The sequence below is a fragment of the Gambusia affinis genome, linkage group LG07, assembly GCF_019740435.1.
Source record: "Gambusia affinis linkage group LG07, SWU_Gaff_1.0, whole genome shotgun sequence".
NCBI classification, from domain to species: Eukaryota; Metazoa; Chordata; class Actinopteri; order Cyprinodontiformes; family Poeciliidae; genus Gambusia; species Gambusia affinis.
In genome coordinates, this window is record NC_057874.1 from 19,909,657 (window position 1) to 19,927,118 (window position 17,462).

At 36.8% G+C, this 17,462-nt stretch overlaps 3 protein-coding genes across 3 annotated transcripts in view; 1 reads left to right on the top strand and 2 right to left on the bottom strand.

Moving 5' to 3' along the window:
• Window positions 1–4,851, bottom strand: part of megf6b (multiple EGF-like-domains 6b) — a 60,707-nt gene extending 55,856 nt beyond the window's left edge. The window contains exons 1-3 of the mRNA XM_044123466.1: window positions 4,421–4,851; window positions 2,003–2,137; window positions 742–851 (exon numbers count right to left, since the gene is read on the bottom strand). Of these exons, the coding sequence (XP_043979401.1) occupies window positions 742–851; window positions 2,003–2,137; window positions 4,421–4,524 (349 nt within the window). The 5' untranslated portion in view covers window positions 4,525–4,851. The remainder of the gene's footprint in view (window positions 1–741; window positions 852–2,002; window positions 2,138–4,420) is intronic.
• A 1,329-nt stretch (window positions 4,852–6,180) lies between these two features.
• Window positions 6,181–10,663, top strand: akr7a3 (aldo-keto reductase family 7, member A3 (aflatoxin aldehyde reductase)). Its single transcript, XM_044123475.1, has 7 exons — window positions 6,181–6,716; window positions 7,584–7,771; window positions 7,933–8,037; window positions 8,583–8,679; window positions 9,181–9,280; window positions 9,371–9,500; window positions 10,230–10,663. Exons 1-7 carry the CDS (start codon window positions 6,422–6,424, stop codon window positions 10,389–10,391), a joined length of 1,077 nt encoding a protein of 358 aa, XP_043979410.1. The 5' UTR covers window positions 6,181–6,421; the 3' UTR covers window positions 10,392–10,663.
• Window positions 10,664–10,731: 68 nt separating this feature from the next.
• Window positions 10,732–13,691, bottom strand: mrto4 (MRT4 homolog, ribosome maturation factor). The gene is made up of 8 exons (XM_044123476.1): window positions 13,582–13,691; window positions 13,299–13,357; window positions 13,105–13,208; window positions 11,705–11,786; window positions 11,541–11,608; window positions 11,300–11,451; window positions 10,980–11,056; window positions 10,732–10,900 (listed from the first exon to the last, which is right to left on the bottom strand). Exons 1-8 carry the CDS (start codon window positions 13,607–13,609, stop codon window positions 10,760–10,762), a joined length of 711 nt encoding a protein of 236 aa, XP_043979411.1. The 5' UTR covers window positions 13,610–13,691; the 3' UTR covers window positions 10,732–10,759.
• Between the last annotated feature and the right edge of the window lie 3,771 nt (window positions 13,692–17,462).

A 17,462-nucleotide genomic window follows, 5' to 3' on the forward strand; every position in this document is an offset into this window, starting at 1 on the left:
GTGTAAGGCTAGTAATAAACCATAAGTCAGTTGAAGACTCAAGATCAAAATCATGAGAAGTTTCCTGTATGCCTAAAAGCCAAGGGACAAACTGTTTACAGGAAAGCTTTGCCAAGAGTTGTTTCATGGTATGCGGGCTGTCCGATCTGGATCACTGGTTATAAAGTCCCATCAAAAGAGCCTTCTATGTTTCGGCAGTGTGAAACAAAGCTTGTACATAAGGAGAGGAGCTGCTTGAAGCTGAAGTGTGACCACCAGAAATAATTCCCAGAGCTGCAACCAGGGTTTCAACACAGTCTGAAATAACTTGAGTTGTTAAAACTTTGTTGCTTATTATCCTCCTATGTGACCCCTAAGCATAAGTAACTTTACTGATGAGTTAATTGCTCATTTGGTTAATTAGTGATTACACTTGTAAATCCATCTTTTTCCATTGTAAACTAAAGGTGTTAGTTTATCCTTTCTTATTAATAGAGAACTAGATCCCACAAGACTAATCCAATCTGTGAACAAAGAACTCTGTCAACAATTAGATATTTCATTCCAGCATATGAAATGAGATGGAGTGCAATTCAAGAAGTCTGTGCCACTAACATCTGCTCTGCAGTCTGCATCAGCAAAGTGACTCTGTTTGACCTTTGGTAGACATTTTTTGCTCAAAAGATCTCTATTAATGTGGAGATAATTAAATGTTAAATCTTTTAGAAATGAAAGGCAGAAGTATTATGTGTTGATACTTACGATAGAGACAGCCTGCCTCCCCGTTAAGCTGAGACCATCCAGGACAGCATTTGTGTACCTTTTGGTAATCCTGTTTGTAAACCTGCCTATAGGCTGTGTAATATGCCGTCCTGTAAACATGAAAAATATTCAGTTAAGAACGTCTATATAAAAATGTGCAACAAAAAAAAAAAAAGCTGGTAAAAATACTGACAATGCTAAACTTTTGTCATTTAGCACATTTCTTATGGGGCTACTAACATGACGTTCACACCGTATGTCAGTAGCAATCAAGCAATTTACACCTACAACAAAAACAAAATTAAGCTATAATTATCTGTAATTAATTAATATTTGGTTTGGTTAATAATTGGTTTGTGCTTATTCTCCAAAGCAAAGTACTGTCTCAAGTATGACTTGAATGTCTACGTATGGTGCTCATTGTTTTGTAAAAAATGAGAGAGAGAAAAAAGCACAATTATGGCAATGATTTCTAATTGAATGCCAGTCAAATACATATTTACTGAGAAAAAAAACATATGCTTTATGCATGTTTTCCCCTGCTTTTTAATTTTTGTGTGTACTATGTTCTATGTTTTTATGTGAGTGAATATTTTCCACAAATTGTCAGTTTTAATCATAATCCACAATGTTCTGTGTGATATCTTAATAGAAAACCGGATCTTTGAAGCACACATGTGAAGTAAACCATGATTTCCCAGGCTTTTAATGTTAAGGTAGTCATAGATGTAGGCTGTCCCTGTACTTTGGTGACCCTCTCATTGCTTTGCTCACATTGTACATTTAGTTTACAGCGCATAATTGTTGCCTTGGCTGCCATCAAAGGAGCTTTTGACTTTGGGAAGAGGTAAATAAGGCTGAGAAATGGATCAGGGGGAACCCAACTAAACCTCAGAAGGAAATGCTCATATTTAAAGGTATGCAAGCTGCAAAGACAGGAGAGTTAAGTAGCAGGTAGAGCCTCTGAAGAGGTAGCATTCACCTTGCACTTCACTTTACAGCAGAGTCAAAGCGGAAGAAGGAAATCAGGAAGCCACATGTTTCGGATTAAACACCAAGATCTCCTGGATAAAATAGCCTAGTAGCATGAATCACGTGACTATGCAAAGCTCGTGAATGAATGTTTTTCCCATGCCAGGGCTCTGTCAGTAATACACAACATCCCCTGCAGGAGTTGATGGGAGTGTTTAAAAGCATACTAAAAGCATTTGAGTGATGAAAGGGAGGAGGAGAAACACTGCAAATGAGCAACATTACTCACCTCCGCTCATATCCCATGCACCACAGCTGCCCCGCACAGCCTTGCTTCCACACTTTAACCATTCGTGTGAAGGCCTGCACACACGGCTGCCTCTGGGCAACCAGCGTCAGCTCCCTCTCCATGCACACATTAGGCCTGGAATGAAAAACAGCAGAGAAAATGCTTAACATGTCAAGATGGCCCTGTTGTGTTTCCACAAATGTGCAGACATCAGTGAGAGTAAATTTCTGAACGCTTCACGAAGAGTTGTGAGAAAAGATAGATGGGCAAGGCTCGTGTCAGGCATTTTTCCAATTGTTGATAGAGTGATTCCCTGGGAAGTCATTACCTGTGTTCAGCCGGATCTCTTGGAATTCTTTTGAAAGCTTAAGGGGAATTCCTTATTCGGAAGGTCTCCGAATAGCAAAGCCTAGAGTTTTTCCCTTCAATCGTAATTGGATTTTATGTAATAAAACACAGAGTGCATAACTGTGAAGTGGAAATAAAATTCTCTTTTGTCTTTACAAAGAAATCTGAGCAGTGTGACTTGCTTTTACATTCAACCCCTAATGAAGAAGGTATTCTAATAAGGGGAGACTAAAATTTAACTTGTGGATGCAAAATAAAGTATCTGGTATCTGAAAACACCCTTTGAGATATGAAATATAGTGGAACTGTCAACAACATCCTGAGAAGAAGCTTTTTTCCACAGGAGCAGGGAAGCTGTTAAAATTGATACGAAGATGGATGAAGCTAAGCAAAGAACTATTTTTATTAAGTAGTAGAGGCAAAACAACAATGAATAGAGCTGAATATGATTTAAACATAACAATTTTTAGATTTTTTAAAATCAATTTGTTTGTTTTACTGCAACTTTATCTTCTTAACTTTTCTTTTCACTATTATGCATCACTTTACGTTAATCTGTTGCATTGATTAATGTAATACATTTTTGTAGCCTAGATGTTATCATCAGCAGACAGAGAAATTAGGCAACATATTCTCCTCCCGCTGAGCCTACTAGTTTGATGTTGCATTTTTCTAACACAGAGTGTCTGGATCAGCTGTGAGGGCAGTTCAGTCATAAAAAACCGCAATGTGATATTTAAGATTTTCTTTTAAAAAAAATAAAAATAAAAAATCTCTACAAGAAGTTAGAAGGATTGGCATCTTTGGAGATCAGCAGGAATCCAGAGATAGTAATCAGCTGTTAATCTCAAAGGCAACATAATTACCATCGCCTCCAGCTGCATATATAATAGCATAATTAAAAATGCTATTGTGCTGCCATAACTGAAGCACTTGTTTATTATTGTGTGGTTGAAACTACCTTTTACAGCAATCTGTCTTTATTTGAAGGTCTTAGAAATAAACTGATTCAGATAGTTTTAGATTGCATGAAGATTGTGGTGTGAAAACTGTAAGTCCCAGGTGTCAAACTCCAGTCCTGGAGGGTCACTGCCCTGAAACTTTTAGATGTGCCTCTGCTGCACCACCTGAACAGATTAACTAGGTCATTAAAAGGCTCTGGAGAACTGATCTACACAAGAAGGCGGTAATTAAACCATTTCATTCCAGTGTTTTGTGGTACATCTAAAAACTGCAGAACAGTGGGCCCTGAGGACTGGAGTTTGACGCCCCTGCTGTAAGGCATAAATGTTAAAGAGGAAATGTAAACAAATAAAACAGGTTGGCAGATGAGAGAGCTCCAAAGAACTTAAATGTTAGTTTCATTATTTGATTTTTGGTTTAAAATGCAATTTTGTAAACTGAAACATTTTTTATTTTTTCGATTAGAAAGAAAAAAATGCAGAAATACATTTGTCTTAATTTTTGTTTCATGTTTAAAATTACAAACTGTTGTCAGTGCCACTATAGAGATGTTCAACAAAAATGTTTTTAAATATTTTTTGTGACAAGCTAATAATTCTGTGACTTCTGTATAATGACTGTAGGAGGCGCTGTTTCTTCTGCTCACCTCTCAAAAAGATAAGCATTGTTTTCCTTTCCACATTTCTTATGGTGCGGGAGTCCGATTCCCACCATTTCTATTTATGGCCAGTGACATCACGAGGTGAAACGCTGACAGGTAATTTGTCTGAATATGTTTAAATTGGCTAATTTCTCTTTTATATTTTGTCATTTTGCCTCAGAATATTTACAAATAAAATCAAACCAAATCAAATTTATGATCATTCATTTATGACCAAATTAAAAAGGCTTGAATTTCAATTTAGTATTTTTAAGACAAGCAAGGTAAAAAAACGAAAAAAAAAAAAACTTGCTTTCTCACAAATAGTTTCTGGACATAAATCTAATTACTAGAACAGACAAGGACATATCCTCCAAAGTCAAAAATACTTTGAGCAATTAGTTAATCTACTTAACTTAATACAAATAAAACATTGTGTTATGTAAATAAAACCACCATTTACTTACATATGAGGTTGGAGATTGCTTGCAATTGTGTAACTGAGTGAATGAGCCTCTTTAATAAATATCAAATAAAAAGAAAAAATGAAGATGTCCATTTTCTTCTTCATTGGTTTCTTTTTAGCTTAAATGTAAAAACAATTCACCTCTCACTTAAAAACATATTTCATCGTCTTCAAATTACCCAAAAGAGCACCATTAATGCATGAAAGTATCCAGTTAGAGAAACTTCAACTGTGCGTAAATATTCGTCCGTGCAGGAAATCCATGAGTCATCAAAGTGTGTCCTCCTCCTTCTGCCGGTGTTTGGCACAGACTGAAAAACTGCAGCTCGAGCCAACGACTCGTCTCTGCAGATGTGGAAATGAGGGACAAAACCTCCCACAGGCTGGTTGTGCGCTTTCCACCCATTGAGTTGGTAATGATGGCTGAGGTGCGGTGGGCTGTTGGGAGAGGGCGGTGAGAATCACATTTTATTCCAACTTTCTGAAAGCTCCGGTGAAGCGCGTATGTGAGAGACTAAGGATGTAATTGGAAGCCAAATTACAAGTTATTACAGCATGATTTTGCTTCATTTTAAAACATATATATATATTTCCTGCTCATCTGGAAACTTGCTCATCTGGAACTTCTTTTATTAAGCACTAATTTGGTCGTAGATTGTACGCATAAAACAAACCAAGGATGTTGCGCGCACTGGCACAATCTCTGAAATAAAGGCGAACAGGTTGGGCGGGATACTGCCGCTATTACGCCAACGGAGAAGAGGATGTATTCGGCTGCAGCAGGAAATCGTCTGAAGCGGTCGTTCTGCGGGGTAAAACAGCTGATGGAGCAGCCAAAGGTTCAGCAGTCCTATCTGAGCACCGCTGTTCTCCAAACAAAGTCTGCATTGCCCTCATATGTGTTCATGACCCGGAAGAGTCCAGGGTCAGAGCAGCATTAAATCAGCATGCTGTGGTAAAGCACAGCATGCTGTTTTAATTAGCTTCCAGACATATCAGCTCATCTCAGACATGTGCTTCAGTAGTTGAACTAGACTAATGACAATCAGGTGGACTTGTTTATTTTCATTTCTGGAAGTACTTCTACCAGACAAGAATCAGGGTTGACCTGTCTTCAAACAAGAAATGAATGCTTAAAATTTAAATGGACAAGTAAGATATGACTCGCACATGACCCATGTGGCTCAAACTTGTAAATAAAAGGCTAATTATTTCAGGACACAGCACATCTAAATAAAGTATCAGTATCAGATTGAAAATCCAAAGCATGGAGATGACTACTGACTTCACACATGTTCAGCAGAAAGTCATTAACACATCCCACCAGAAGGATAGCCCACAAATGGTCAATGCTACAGAGGCTGACCGGACACTGAGTGCTATATTCAGGCATGTTAATGGAAAGTTTAGTAGAAAGAAAACATGCTGTATGAAAAGGTGCAAAACCATCAAGGATACATGCAGCCATGGCACACTGATGATCTAACATTTACATTTAAAGTTTTATAAATGTATTTTACAATATTCAGACTCTGGGCAAAAAAGAGCTTTCATTATCTATAAATCATATTTCTTTATATATCAGAGCTGTCATAGTTGAGCTGTATGCATATGTGAATTAGGTAATGTATTGTAATAAACAACTAGGATTGTTTTATGTATATCTTCGAATTAAAATTTTATTTTTTATTTTATAGTGATTATAGAGAGGTCTTGTTTGGATGATGATTTGCTGCCGCCCAGTGTTCAAAAACATGAACTACATCTAAACGCTGCTACCACCACAGATAAAAAGAGAGCCGAACAAATATTTACCTGAGTCTATACCACAGGAAGTGGTCATAAAATGAACCTTGCTCCGCTTTAGGAGCAACCTTCATATAGCCAGGCGGTAAAATATTGCACGGAATATTTTGCGTTTTGTACCGACTAAGTAACTTTAAGACGTTCCCTTTTTATGCAACCTTTGCCCTTAGTCACACGCTAGCTGCTGTACTGTAGCATGGTGTGGATAATAAGAGGCGGACTCTGCACAGTCAGACACACCAATAACATAAAAACCGTCCTCGTACACTTGCCTCGGCTTGCATTCTGCAGAAACATGTCTTCGTCCCCAGTTAAACGGCCAGTTACTTTACTGGGAACCATGGCGTTCGGGGGACGAGCGGACGCCGAGCAGAGCCGGGAGATGGTGAAGGCTTTTCTGGACAGGGGGCACAAGCAGGTGGACACAGCCTTTATGTACGTGGATGGGAAGTCGGAGGCCATCATAGGAGGCATGAACCTTCCCAAAACAGGTAGATTCAAAGCATCCATACCTGCTCAAACTGTTTTAAGTAATGAAACTTGAGAGTTCCTCCTGGAGTGAGAAAATAAGTTGTTGGTTCGTAAGTTTTTCCAGCACTGTTAGACGAATACAGCATGCTGGATTTTGTGAAGTACTCATTCAGAGTTAAAAGGTGTAGTGTAGAAGTCTCGAAACACTTAATTGTTTTCTTTGTTTGTTTTTAACGTTTGCAGAAAAAAAATATACTTTTAATTTTGACCACTAGATGGCAGCAACACATTATATGAAAGGTGCTCACTTAGATTACCCTAAGGTCGGAGTTCATTGTTTAACTTCTGGCCTTGTTCAGTCTGTCCTGTTTAAAGTTTACGTAAGTTCACTAAGTTGACACTGTTTTGTAATTTATTTAGATTAGCCAAACAAGGAGGTTAATAAGTACATGGCAGCTAGTGCCTCTCAGTTATTCTAACTGAAATAGAATAGCTGATTTTTTGCTTTAAAGGTTAGGATGCTTAAAATTCCTCCTCTTTTGTCACTCATGGTTACTTTTAAAGAAAAATGTGGTGCCATTATCCCTTTACAGGAATGTTTGTTGCTGCTTAATTGCACCCAACATTAACCATTCATCGAATCACCACAAACCTGAGACAAATTCAGTTATCTGTGAAGAGAGACTGTCATGGAGACCTTGACAGTCCAGTAAATCCCATTGTGTCACAAAGATCAAACTAATGAAGCATGTTGGCACGAGTCTTGGTTAATAACTAACATAGCAAGCTAGCTTATGTTGTCTATATCATCGTGCATTGTTGGAAGTGTGTTGAGATAATTAAATAACATAAGATTTCAGTCTAGAAATTATTCCATTTCCGCACAGTAAGCATAGCAACCAAGGCAAACCCGTGGGATGGGAAAACCCTGAAGCCGGAGAGCATCCGCTCACAGCTTGAAACCTCCCTGAACAGACTGAAGACTGACTGCGTGGACCTCTTTTACCTTCATGCTCCTGATCATCAAAACCCCATTGCGGAAACTCTCAGGGCTTGCAATGAGCTCCACAAAGAGGTGAGCTTACTTGGTAACTTCAGTGTTTAGTTGAAAATTATGTAATAGTTTTGTGTATAAATACAACATTTAATAATTGCGTCTTTAAAATTTAGATGCTGCTTTCTTATATTTTAGAGAACATTAAAGTGTGATTTAATGTAAAAAATTATCACCTACAGGGTAAATTCAAAGAGCTTGGACTGTCAAACTACGCATCTTGGGAAGTTGCTGAAATTGCATGCATCTGCAAACACAACAGCTGGATTGTTCCCACTGTTTATCAGGTATTATTTCAGTAATAAAGCATTTTTATCTGATTATGCCAGGGCATAACCAGGTATTTTTCCATTTTTATTTCTAAACAGCCTTAAAACAAAGTAGGTTTTGAGCAAGTAATTAAGGAATATGTAAGTAAAGAAAGATTTGAATATTAATATTTCACCAAAATTATCCCTAATCACAAATATGTGTCATGTTCTCAAATTTGCTGAATGTTAGGATCAGAAATCTGAAGATGTGGTCAGTTAAAGATGGGGAATAAATGAAAAATCAAAAGGAACTTTCATAGTGGTAAGGTAGTTCCTTGACCTGGATTTTATTGAAGGATTTCACAATAAAGTGAGCTGAACCAAAAGATAAGCTAAATTCTTAGGATTTTTGTTAAAAAATTGTCCTTCTATTTAACAACGATGTGCCAATTTCTGTCACATAAAGAGCCAATAAAACACATAGTCATTCAAAATTCATGTCTAAATCTAGAAGTAGTGAAACTCTTTCCAGTTTAGTGTTTCACCTGCTTGTTTTGTTACTAAAACTCACAACTTCTCAGGGAATGTACAACGCCACGACAAGACAGGTGGAGACAGAACTCCTACCATGCCTGAGATACTATGGAATGAAGTTTTATGCATACAATCCTCTCGCAGGTATTTTCTTCTGTGATTAATCATATTAGTGGTTGAATAATGTTGAAAGTAAAAAATTTCCCTCTTATTCAAAGAATTCCTGCAGGTTTATTGATTAATTCTACTTTTCCAGACTCCAATTTCTAGATTTAAAAAAAATAAGTTATTACACTCTTAACAATTGAATATAAGACATTTATATTCCACTGAATTACCACAAATTATGAAATTCCTGATTCTTTGAAACCTTGTTTTGTTTGCAAAAAGAAAACAGGTGTTTTAATGTTTTTAACTTCTGTTTCAGTGTAATTTATCCAACTTTTGTACCACCTAATAATTTCATCTACATATCTTTTGGATTAAAAACATTGTGACATTTCACTTTTGCATACTTATAGATTTACTTAAGTTCTGAGCAGAAGTAAATTGCAAGCATCTAGGAATTTACTTATATAGGACATTTTCTGTATTTTTGCTGTCATCTGGACATGTCTGAGTGCTGATGTGGCTCTTCGTCTTCAGGCGGTCTCCTGACAGGGAAGTACCACTTTGAGGACAAAGAAGGCTCTCAGCCTGCTGGCCGATTCTTTGGTAACAACTGGGCTGCAGCATACAGAGACAGGTGAAAGACCAGCAACTTATATCCCGCTATTGCATGTTAATGATAACCGTGGTTATCTGGATCCATGACAGTTGACACTCTGTGTTTAAGATACTGGAAGCTGAGTCATTTCCAGGCTATAGAGTTGGTTCTGAAGGCATTAGAGAGCGCGTACGGCTCTGAGAAACCCACCATGACTTCTGCTGCAATGCGCTGGATGTACCACCACTCCCAACTCAAGGTACATATCAAGTAATATTATAACCAACTACAACATAAGTTTCTGGATTATGGTTTTTATTTTATCATAAAGAATGGGTAAACACAATGGTATATGCATTTTCTATTCCATAAGCTCCAGTTTTTAAAACTTGACAGCTATAAATATAGAATTATGCTTTAAAAATTATTTAAATCAGTCAGCCGAGATTCTCCAGCGACCATGTCTTTACTGTAAGAAATGGCAGGAGAAAAGGAAACCTAAGCTCCAGGACTGATCTGTTGTACTTTAACAGACCACTGTACTGTGCTGTCTTCACCGCTACTAAATTTTGAGGCAAAGATTTTAAGGTTGTTTGAAATCGACCACTAGATGTCACTGTTGTACATCTGCCCCTTAAATGGAACCTGTATGAAGTAATTTTTAGATAATAATGGAAAGATTTATACTTTCAAATGTTATTCTCTATAGCATTCTCTAAAAGTAGTGTCCATTTATCCATCCATTGTTTTTATTAATCACTTCACCTTCCAACTTTCAGTCTGCCTCTTTCGTTATTTTTTTTTTTTTTTTTTGCAGGTTCTGTAGAAATGCTTGGCAAGATTCACAGTGAACTGGTGTTTATACTTACAAAGTTATCTAAAATATGTCTGCCGATTCTCAACGTTACAACTCTTGACATGACTGTATGCAGCCTTGTTTTGCTACAAACCCAAACTACAGTGACTGCTCTCTCTGAACTGTATCCAGGGTGATCTTGGAGACGGAGTCATCATTGGAATGTCAAACATGGAGCAACTTCAGCAGAACCTGGCTGCAGCTGAAGAAGGTCCTCTGGATCAGAGAGTGGTCCAAGCCTTCAAGGAGGCCTGGGACCTTGTAGCCCATGAGTGTCCCAACTACTTCAGATGAAGATACTTGCATCAAATAGCTTGCTTATACCAATAAAATAGGAATTTTTAAATTGAAAACCGATTAAAACCATTTTTTTTTTTTTATTCTGGTTTACTGATCTACAGATCAGTTAACGTTATTGTGTTTTAACCTAATCAGCTACAAATCTGTTGATGTAAAAACACTTTGCTGTATAAATGTAAAAAGCATTTTCACAAAATGGCAAGATTTGATACCAGTCCAGTGTTTACTGAACAACTCTGCACAAATATTAAATTCAGCATACTACAGGTTCCTGTTTTGAAGTAATTTTATAATAAAAAAAGTGTGATAAGTTTCCAAATAAGTCCATCTGCTTTTAAATGTTAGCTGTCTTCGCAGAAGTTTTATTCTGCATCATCATCCTCATCATCCTTTTCCTCCACAGGCTCTTCCTCACCAGCCAAACTCTCAAACTCGCCTGTCTCCGAGTTCCACATACATTTGATCTGGACTTTAAATTCTGCCATCTCAATGGCAAACAGTTTCTGTGAACACAAAAGATAAAACTGTTTTAGCTTATGAAAAAAGAAAAAGTTTCAGATTCACCTGAAGTCAAAACCTTACCAGAAGCCGAGCTTGTTCAGGAGTCAGAACGTCCCCTTCTTTGCAGACATCGTAGGCTTTGAGAAGCGTTACCACTCCTGTGAAAAAGATTCAAAACTGGCATTAATTATTTCAATGAAAGTACTATTTTCAGACAAACTCTTTGAATGAATATGCCGAGTTCATTGGCGTACCCGCCTAGCAACAACACAAATGTATTATTAAAACCAAATTAGCCAACCTGTAAGGTTTTCCACTGTTATTGGCACATCTAGTAAAGATGTAAAGAATTTGTATTGCAACTTTTTCCCCCAAGTTTACCCTGCTGTTCATATTCTCACCTTTCTTTAAAGCAGTGGGAAGTCCCAGCTGCCTCAGTTGAGGCTCCATTGAGTGAGGAAACTGTTCAAGAGGACCTTCTTCCAGCGTTACGTCCATCTGTGCCTGGTTGCCTGCGCGAGCGTAGTCCGTGTCTTTGAAATGGTTAAAATATCTGCAAGCAAAGCCCAACATGCAGCCGTCCTATGAGCAGATTATAGATAAGAACTGGAACAATGTAGACTTCAGGAGACTCATACTTACTCTTGTACTTCATCCTTTGTTTTGTTAGTGAAAAGTGCTCCCACCTCTCCACGCAAATACTTGCTGACCTAAACATGGCAATCGCAACAGGTTTAATTCTCTGCAGGAGTCAAAATAATATTGTATTAATAGTTGGATAGGTTTGTAAAGCCATTCATTCTTACTTTGTGCAAATTATCTTTGTATTCATCTGTTTGTCCTTTTCCCAAAGCAACAATCATCACTTTATTTTTTCCAAAGAAGAATCTGTGACACATAAACCAAGAAAAAACATATTTGACAAGTAACTATATTGTTAGCTGTCAGGTTACATTTTAAGAAATCAAAAAAAGGCTGTGGCAGTAGAAACAATTATGCGTTATTATGCAGATCTGCATGTGTATGAAGTTATAAAACCAGACACATTTTAATAATTCAACATCTATTCTCCTGTAAAAAGTGCTGAATGAACTTTGTCTGCCTCTCATATTTGATCTCCGACAGATCCTGAACATAATTAGTTAAACATAATTTCTGCTGTCCTAAAACTGCCTATATGATGATTTTAATAGAAATCCTTTGCTCTATTTATTGTGGCTCATTGTAAAATCATTTAATTGCAGTGATCAATTTGACCTTTTCTAATTCTGATTGGACCTTTATCACTGTATGTTGGATCTTACTGGTCTTAATAAATAAGCTGGCTGCGGTTGTTCCAACCTGCTAAATCAACTCAAGCCTGCCCCACTAACTTCTGATAATCTACACACTGCCAACAGGCATTATTTTCACTTCTGTCCTTTTATTCAACCATGATTGTGCACTAAAACAATGATAAAGGATAATGGAGGGCAAAAAAAAGAATCTAAGATCAACACCATGCAAGCTGCAGCAGGTTACCAGAAGGTGCCTATGAAGGGTGTGTCTTTAACAAAAGAAGGTAAAATGTTTTATATAACATATTTTTATGCTGAATTTAAAAAGCATAAAAATATGAAAGAAAGATGAAAAACAAATATAATTTTTTAAACCTTAAGGAGGACGTAGTAGATGCAATACATCCCAGCTAATTAATTATGTCCTAATTTCAGCTAAAAGTTATTTGTTAATCATCTTGTTTTCTGTCAAACTGCTATTTCTGCTATTTTTCATTGTTTCAACAAGCAAGCAGATTATTTTAACATAAGACTAAACAAAACCAATTCAAAGTAAATTCTAAAGGGAATTTTTATACACAACAGTTCCAAACACTTTAAATTTCAGGCACCTTTAAAACTGTGAAAAAACATGCTAAATTTAGGCATTTCTAAGCGTCTCAAGCACATGCCAAATGTCTGAATTAACTGACTTAAATAAGAAAATATTACTGTGAATTTTGGGGCAAAGATAAACAATGGATGAAACGCTGCTTAATTCCATAAAATAAAACACGTAAAGTCTGAGGAAATGTTAATAAAAAGACCTTTAAAATGTCAGATTAAAAACTTGAATACTGATAAGAGTGAGGACTTTTAAGCAGCATATTAAACTTTGTTGCTTGAATTTATAAAGTTCCTCAAAAACCGATTACATGTGTCATTATTACCTGCTATGTTTCCATGCTGTTCTGACGTCTTTCAGCTTGTTATTTCTCATATTTTCCACAGAGAATATGAACAGGTTTCTATAGGTGTCCACACATTTCCGTAGCTAAAGAAAAAGGACCAAGAGACAATTTATTCAACATAGAAGAGAAGCTAATATCTGAGAGTAACACTGGTAGTTTTGAAAAATACCCACCTCCTCGATTAACTTCTGTTTGGATTCCAGACCCTTCTTGGCAGTTTTTGTTAATGAGACTAATGAGGAAAATACAATAAATAGATCAGTTTTTAAACAGATTTTACATCAGTATCAGCTGCAGTACCACCATGCTGTGTGAAGATGTTAAGAAGCTAGGTTGTCCTGCTTCAGGCCGTATAATCTCGGCGGTAATTAATCTTACATATCAGTAATATGTTTAAAAAATAAACCGACTAGAGCTATTTAAACAATATATTCATGTAAAATGTGTTTTCCTTACTTTTCTTGTCCCTCTTTGACTTCGGCATGGTGGCAGAACAGCAGAACACGTGAAGCAAATGGACCCTAAATGTTTCTGTTTGGAAAGGCTGCCCATGTGGCGCCTGACTAAAAATACCACAGCTTCACTTTTTAAAACGCATCTTAAGGGTATTTAAACGAGTAAATTTATATTCTAATTTTACAAACTTAAAATAAAAAAGTAGTCTAGAATATTTATACTATATATGTTATTTTCCCTTATTGTTCTTTAAAGAGTTTTACTTTGTCCGTGTGATACAAGAGAGGCACAACCATCAGGGTGCAAGTGTCAGATATTGCATTCGTTATCAAATAACTTAGTTCTAATCTACACTGTGTACTTTGGGACTTTTTATTTGTGGGTGTCTTTTGATGTGTACAACGTAATTACTCAAATTCAGAAGTCAGTTTGTACTGTGGCATTATTTAATACAAGCTACATTCACACAAATATTTATTTATTATTAAATAAATTTCAGACTGAAAAAAAAGGCTGTGGAAAAAAATCAGTATTGGTGCAATTTCCATATTAAAAGAACACTTGTGTAGATCTATGCTTTTTCTCAGTTTTCTAATTATCCACACTCAAAAAGTATAAAAATCAGCACCAGTAAAAATCACTGTACAAATTAGCATTTAAAAGAAAGATAAATGAAATGGTAAAGTAAACAGAAAAAATACAGTATAATGCATAGGAGAGTTGGTAATTATCAAAAACTGCATAACAATTAAACAAGTGGAAAATCACACTCCATTTATGTTTTGAATAATATTAATGGACTTTTGTGTGGGTTGTCTCTGTGTAGTTATATATAAATTAAGTAAGATAAATAAATGTTTCTTACTGTCGAAATTAGACAAATAGATCTTGGGACATTATATTATAGATCAATAAATGTTATGCATAGTTATCCAGAATTAGAAGACAATAAAAAGCTTAATAAATGTGCTAGTGTTAGTTAAGCACAATTACAGCTTTGGCTATTTTTGTGATAGAGCTACATGTGGGATATAATGGTGGTATTATATTGTGGGGACAACACAGAAATGGAAGTGGGATGAATCTTCGTCTAACATACATAATATATTTTAAAAAGTGAAGTTTGAGTCAGAAATAGTTGTGAAGTGGCACTACACAGCAAAAATTGAAGGATTCTACTTTTGCAAATACACATACACTCCAGTACAGTGCAGCTCATTCAAATTCAGCACAATCCAGTTGCATCCATCTGTACTCTCAGTATAATGAAGTCAAATCTCATTCCTCATGTGCTTCAAATCAATGTAATATTAATAGATTATGAACATCACTCTAACCACAATATCCAAATGGTGAAACATAATGGTGGCACTATGATCATGTGTGGAAACTCTTCAACAGGAACAGGGAAGCTGCTCACAAATATCAAGATGAAGTCCATTTACAAATGAGACAATAGGGAAATCGGGAGTCTCATTTGTGAATGTATATTATTTTGAACTTAAATATTAAAACTCATTGCTTCTTAAAATAAATTTCCATTATTTTGTCAAAGTTGAGTGCTTTTATTATATTTTCCACCACAGGATATTTAATAATGCAACCAAAGAAAGTTGTAAAGTGAGATCAATAGTTTATTCTCAAAAGAAAACCATAGTGATACAAAGCATTTAGTCAAAATATACTGATTTAATTGGGGCCTGCCCATAGCAATGCATAAGGAGAGCAGTGGCTGACTTGCGAAGCAAGTCAGTCACTGCCTCCATGCATTGCATGGCAGGCACCTATTGTTCTACACCCAATAGAATGTCTCTTTATTATTCTTAACTTCTTCATCCGCGGACATTAATGCGGCTCATTTCATACGCTCTTGAGCCCACCCACAAAAGTGGTATCAAACGGTGCGGCTCGATCCCGGGAGGTGTGCTATTACTTTTGGTGGGATTTGGAGTTACCATGGCGACGTAAAAAGCAAAAAACGACCCCAAAATCACTAACGAGCTCACCAGGTGCATCTCTCGTCGTCAAGGGGACGAGGCAACCTCTAAATCTTAAAAATACCCGATTTTTGAGGATTTTCTGTGTCGTCATAACTTTATGTAGAAACGCCATTCAAACTTCATTTTGTAGATCGTCCGTGATCTCTTTTAAAGTGAAGACAACGTCAATATGTATTATGGTTTGTCCACAACTTCTTTCTAAGCGACCCAAAGTTTTTGATTTTTGGAAAAATCAGAGTGTGAAGGCAGCTCCGCTAGAGTGAGAGTCAGAGCGACATTTTGACCCCAAATCATTTTTAACTTCGCCCTCACGCTCACAAATATTGCATGATTGGTATCAAACTTGGTCATGACATTGATCTGGTGCCTGCTCGGTCAAATGTTTTAAAAAATTATCTAGTGCTTACAGTTTTCTCTCCAGGTGCTTCAGAGCAAAGTCATGCGCCAGGGTAGCAGACAGATCTCACTGATTCACTTCCATGTATTTCTGAAAAATTTCAGACCTTGGCACACACTTTTTTTATCTCATCGCTGTTAATACTGTGAGTGAGGTAGAGATATGAATGGCGGGACTATGTGAGACGACAAATAGCCCTCTCATATGCTTCAAACGGTTTTCGAATATGTATTACAGTTCCCGAGCAGGAAACAGTTGTTTGCAATGCTTTTTAGTCAAACTGGCTGGCTCAAACAGAGAATTGTCTCCCCTGGATGTCTCACTCACAGCTGGCAGAGAGGATTATTTACCATGGCAACGGAACCCAGAGCAGGAGAGCTGCTGAGGACTACAAATCGCATCACTGTAGTTCGAACTAGTAGTTCAGTTAAAACAGAGGAGGACTGAGCTGGCCTTTAGAACAACTTGCTGCTATGGGCTGTATATAACTAATTTAACCCTGTCACTGTTACACATGGGATGAGTCTAGCCCTTTGAAATGAAGCTTACTGAAAATTTCAAAATAAAAGCCCTTGAAAATTTTTACATCAGGTCATTGCTTTTTTGAGCGTTATATGACTGATTTAATCCAATGACTGTTACACATGGGATGACTTTGACCCTTTCAAATGAAGCTTAACAAAAATTTCAAAATAAAAGCTTTGGCAATTTTTACATCATGTAATTGCTCTTTTTGGCTTTATGTGACTGGTTTATCCAAAGCACTCTTACACATTGGATTAGTGTGGGCATTTAATATGAAGCTTACTGCAAATTTCAAAATAAAAGCCTCAATATGCCCCTCTGGACAGTGCACCGCCGGAGGCGGTGCAATGATATCATTCTGCATTATCTGTTTATCCGAGGTTAGGGAACTGCCTTGCGCAGCAAGACAGTTCATTAGCATTAGCCTTTTAGCTTAAATAAGCTATTTTCTATTTTTCAGACTTATTAGCCATGTTTAGTATACTTTATGGAGTAAGTAAATGACAGTAAACATTCTAATGATACCCCACATGCTACTGAAAGTATTTATGCTTACATTAGCATATTTGCTCATTTTAGCTAATGCACTTGCTTTATCATACTGAATGTTGCATGTCCAGCTTACTTAACATTCTTGTGATTCTCCACATGCTATTGATTACATTGCAGCTTTCTTTAGCATTGATGCAAATTCTTAGCATCAGAACGCTGGGTCCAAACCGACGGGCACACTTTGGCAGGCCCCAGTTAAATTTCTTCAGGAATTTTCTAGTTCATATTCTAATATACAATATCGAGTTCTCCGCAATGCATGTTCCGAGCAAGAGGCGGGGTTCACCCTGGACAGGTCGCCAGTATGCTGCAGGGCAACACAGAAACAGACAGGACAAACAACCATTCACACACACACCTAGGGAGAATTTAGAGAAACCAATCAACCTGACTGTCATGTTTTTGAA

Bases quoted from the DNA above. Each gene is read 5' to 3' on its own strand.
- akr7a3 (XM_044123475.1), top strand. From the start codon at position 6,422: ATGGTGTGGATAATAAGAGGCGGACTCTGCACAGTCAGACACACCAAT. The intron at 8,038-8,582 runs GTATTATTTCAG...ACAACTTCTCAG, and splicing joins TTGTTCCCACTGTTTATCAG to GGAATGTACAACGCCACGAC. The intron at 9,501-10,229 runs GTACATATCAAG...AACTGTATCCAG, and splicing joins ACCACCACTCCCAACTCAAG to GGTGATCTTGGAGACGGAGT.
- mrto4 (XM_044123476.1), bottom strand. From the start codon at position 13,609: ATGCCGAAGTCAAAGAGGGACAAGAAAA. The intron at 11,452-11,540 runs GTAAGTATGAGT...CTTTGCTTGCAG, and splicing joins ACAAAGGATGAAGTACAAGA to ATATTTTAACCATTTCAAAG. The intron at 11,057-11,299 runs GTGAGAATATGA...TCTTTTTCACAG, and splicing joins TCCCACTGCTTTAAAGAAAG to GAGTGGTAACGCTTCTCAAA.